This window comes from Oncorhynchus gorbuscha, linkage group LG05 (genome assembly GCF_021184085.1).
Source record: "Oncorhynchus gorbuscha isolate QuinsamMale2020 ecotype Even-year linkage group LG05, OgorEven_v1.0, whole genome shotgun sequence".
Classification (NCBI taxonomy): Eukaryota; Metazoa; Chordata; class Actinopteri; order Salmoniformes; family Salmonidae; genus Oncorhynchus; species Oncorhynchus gorbuscha.
Window position 1 is genome coordinate 24,137,244 of NC_060177.1, and position 4,006 is coordinate 24,141,249.

A 4,006-nucleotide genomic window follows, 5' to 3' on the forward strand; every position below is an offset into this window, starting at 1 on the left:
CGCTCCGTACCTGCACCGGCACATTTCCTGAAACCGCTAGGCGTCGCTATTTAGCCGGATTTAACAATGAGGATTTCTGTTTGATGCATTCCTTTCTCATAATTCACTTCTAAACAATTATCTTGCCATTCAATTCCCTCTGTGCCATGTCTGTACTTGAAGTACTGGAATTCAGTAAGTCTCCACCAAAACTCCCAATAAATGCAATTTACTTCAAACACATTTGACAATGTGCCATTTCAAAGTTCATGTGGATGAATAATATCAGGAGGAATAACAAAACAAATATTTGTCAGGACACAAGACTTTATTAAATCCAACATATGACAACACTCTCCAAAATTATTTTAAAAGTGTTTAATATTGTGTTAGCACTCCGCAACTGCATTGGGTTGCACTTCTATGTCTCCTTGTTTCTTCCCTGACTGTGTTGTCCAGAGTTTGGTAAAGGATAGTCTATGGATGTTATGAATAGAGCCAGTGGTTGTTTTGTAGGTCTCCATTTCAGCAGAGGCCCAATAAGGACTTGCTAATCGTCACCCATTTCCACATCTTCTTGTAACTTCTGCACCATCTTCTCCTCCAGAACCTTGGCTTTGCCTACACATGGAAAACAAATTGATTAGCAAAATTCTATATTTCATTTATGTAAACTCAAAGTGGAAGGAATGCCATCACCTAATATAGATAGATATACAAACACAACATAAAATACTAAACAGCAACAAGGGAAATCAGTGAACTCACCTGCATGTGGGGCTTTGATAAGGTGAATGTTCTTCTTCACTTCGTTGATGGCTTCCTCCTTTTCCAACTGCTTGCCCTTCTTCAGTCTGATCAAGAAAGGGAGAGAAAATATGGCAAAATCAATTTGAAAACAGACTCCAATACTTGGTGATACTGGCCTTTGTTATTTTCCTGTAACTCATAGTAATGTTATGAAGCAGGAACTGTGTAATTAAAGTTTGACTCACTCAACCAGATTTGACAGAATACTAATATTATCATTATAAAGTTGGAAGGCCCATGTGGCCAACAATTTCAAATTGAACCAGGCTCTTATCTGTGGGAGGAAAGCTAGGGCTCACCTGTTGAAGATGAACTGTGCCTGTCGTTTCCGCTTTATTCCTTCCACCTTCCTCATTGCCTCCACTGAAAATAGCAAAATTAGTTGGATTTAACAGATCAACAAAGCTATTAACAAACCTTAGCAGTTAGCTACATCGGTCTTGATGTAGCTGTAGAAGTAACATACACACCATAAGTAACATGTGTCATTTAAATTGCTCTTGCTGCTGGTGATACTCTGATCCACCTCTACGCAGACGACACCATTCTGTATACTTCTGGCTCTTCTTTGGACACTGTTAACTAAGCTCCAGACGAGCTTCAATGCCATACAACTCTCCTTCCGTGGCCTCCAACTGCTCTTAAATGCAAGCAAAACTAAATGTATGCTCTTCAACCGATCGCTGCCCACACCTACCCACCCGTCCAGCATCACTACTCTGGACAATTCTGACTTAGAATATGTGGACAACTACAAATACCTAGGTGTCTGGCTAGACTGTAAACTCTCCTTCCAGACTCATATTAAGCATCTCCAATCCAAAATTAAATCTAGAATCAGCTTCCTATTTCACAACAAAGCATCCTTCAGTCATGCTGCCAAACATACCCTAGTAAAACTGACTATCCTACCAACCCTTGACCTTGGCAATGTCATTTACAAAATAGCCTCCAACACCCTACTCAGATAATTGGATGTAGTCTATCACAGTGCTATCTGTTTTGTCACCAAAGCCCCATATACCACCCACCACTGCGACCTGTATGCTTTCATTGGCTGGCCCTTGCTTCATATCCATCGTCAAACCCACTGGCTCCAGGTCACCTATAAGTCGTTGCTCGGTAAAGCCCTGCCTTATCTCAGCTCACTGGTCACCCGCGCAGCATGTACTCCAGCAGGTATATTTCACTGGTCACCCCCAAAGCTAATTCCTCCTTCGGCCGCCTTTCCTTCCAGTTCTCTGCTGCCAATGACTGGAACGAACTGCAAAAAATCACTGAAGCTGGATTCGTATCTCCCTAACTAGCTTTAAGCACCAGATCACTGTACATAAGCAATCTGTAAATAGCCCATCCAACTACCATTATCACCATATTGTTATTTATTTTGCTCCTTTGCACCCCAGTATCTCTACTTGTACACTCATCTTCTGCACATCCATCACCCCAGTGTTTAATTTGCCATACTGAAAATAATTGACACAATGGCTTATTTATTGCCTTACCCCCTTATCCTACCTCATTTGCACACTGTATATAGACTTTCTCTACTGTATTATTGACTATTTGTTTATTCCATGTATAACTCTGTTGTTTGTGTCGCACTGCTTTGCTTCATCTTGGCCAGGTCACAGTTGTAAATGAGAACTTATTCTCAACTAGCCTACCTGGTTAAATAAAGGTGATCTATATATATATATATATATTTTTTTTTAATGTGCAGAGAGCATGATCAACCTGTCATGTGAGAATTGACCTGAATAGTGTATGAAAACAACTGAAAGATGAAAGTGAGGGCAGGGTTGTAATTAGTAAGAACCAAACAGACCGAAGTAGAGGCACCCATTAGAGGTTTATTGATTACACCCGATTCTGTTGCAAAATGTTTTGTCTGTGTTCACTCCAAGTGGAAAACGATTTGCAACGAAAACTATCATTTATATTGGACAAATTTAGGTAGGTCCTTCCCGGTTCCATTCCCTTTGTTTGGTTTTTAAACGGTAAACAGTTTCCGTTGTAAGAAGTACTGAAAACAGCCCTGACTTACCCAGTAGGAAACACTAGTTTTCATTGCAAAATGTTTTGCTACTGTTTGCACTAATAAATACACTCCTGAACTTTAGCCATAACAAGTACCTGTCTTGCTCCACAATTCCCTCTGGTATTTGACAGCCACATTTCTGCGCTTCTCGAACTCCAGGCAGTTATCCTGTGTTGGAAATAAATCAGTAAGAGACTCAAGGGCAAATCGTCTATGATGGTTTATCAATCTTATCACATTCCATTTCACATCTTGCATGGGTGGACGTGGGAACTCACCACTGTCAATTCCTTGCCAGACGCTTTCCTGAAAGCCTTGGTCCATCTGGTTTTTCTTGGGTTACGTTTCTTCTTGAAGTTTTTGAGGCATTTTGATTTACAAAACCTGAACGTCTGAGAATACATTTGAGTCATTATTTAATTTATACACATGGTAGCAGCAACAAGAACTGTTCCATGTCTGTTCATGGAGAGACCCACTCAATGTACGAGAAACAACACTACTACAGCTTTAGCAAAGCCAATGTCTCCACTGCTGAGTGAGACAGACTTCACAACAATAACAGGCCTGGCTGGCTAAGAAACTGCACTAAAATGTTGAAATATAGCTAAGAGGTAAAAAAAAAAACGAATAGGTTATCTGGTATAGTTGGGCACCCGGGCTTATACTGTCTTATGTTACGTAGCTACAGATTTGGAAGAAAAAAAAACATCCCAGCTGACAAAACAAGCTAGCTAGCAGGAAGTTAGAAAATCACCTAGCATATTAGCATAGAAGCCGTGAAAGCAGAAAGGAGGACACAAAAAGAAAAGTCACACCTTGCAATCGTTCCGCACAAACATCGTACCGTGCCCGGGATACACAGGTCCCGAGCAAAAGTAACATTTTTCAATTCGCATCGTTAGACCTCTTGATTATTTATTGCCCATGTGTTATCCGTGGTGGAATGCGAGTGGCAGGATTTGAAAGGAAGTTACGATGTACTATTTCCGGTAAATACATTTATTTTTACGTTAAACTGCCCCCTAGTGTGTAACTAGATACGTTTCTAAACCTTAGCGCTTGGAAATGCAGATGTTTGTTAAAATTACGCTACATATTGACTAGAACAAGATTGACTAAATAATACGATTGTTTCAGAGGTAACGTTTGCCAAGGTGAGAACGGAGACAGCAC

General features: G+C 40.4%; 1 protein-coding gene across 1 annotated transcript; it reads right to left on the bottom strand.

Moving 5' to 3' along the window:
- Positions 1–288: 288 nt before the first annotated feature.
- Positions 289–3,812, bottom strand: LOC124035047 (probable ribosome biogenesis protein RLP24). Its single transcript, XM_046348459.1, has 6 exons — positions 3,649–3,812; positions 3,109–3,222; positions 2,926–2,998; positions 1,089–1,152; positions 748–833; positions 289–600 (listed from the first exon to the last, which is right to left on the bottom strand). The coding sequence occupies exons 1-6, from the start codon at positions 3,727–3,729 to the stop codon at positions 530–532; spliced, it is 489 nt and encodes a 162-aa protein (XP_046204415.1). The 5' UTR covers positions 3,730–3,812; the 3' UTR covers positions 289–529.
- Positions 3,813–4,006: the final 194 nt, after the last annotated feature.

Excerpts from the sequence above, each read along its gene's own strand:
- LOC124035047 (XM_046348459.1), bottom strand. The coding sequence starts at position 3,729 with ATGCGAATTGAAAAATGTTACTTTTGCTCGGGACCTGTGTATCCCGGG. Across the intron at positions 834-1,088 it reads GCACAGTTCATCTTCAACAG|ACTGAAGAAGGGCAAGCAGT; the intron begins GTGAGCCCTAGC and ends TTTCTTGATCAG. Across the intron at positions 601-747 it reads TATCAAAGCCCCACATGCAG|GCAAAGCCAAGGTTCTGGAG; the intron begins GTGAGTTCACTG and ends TTCCATGTGTAG.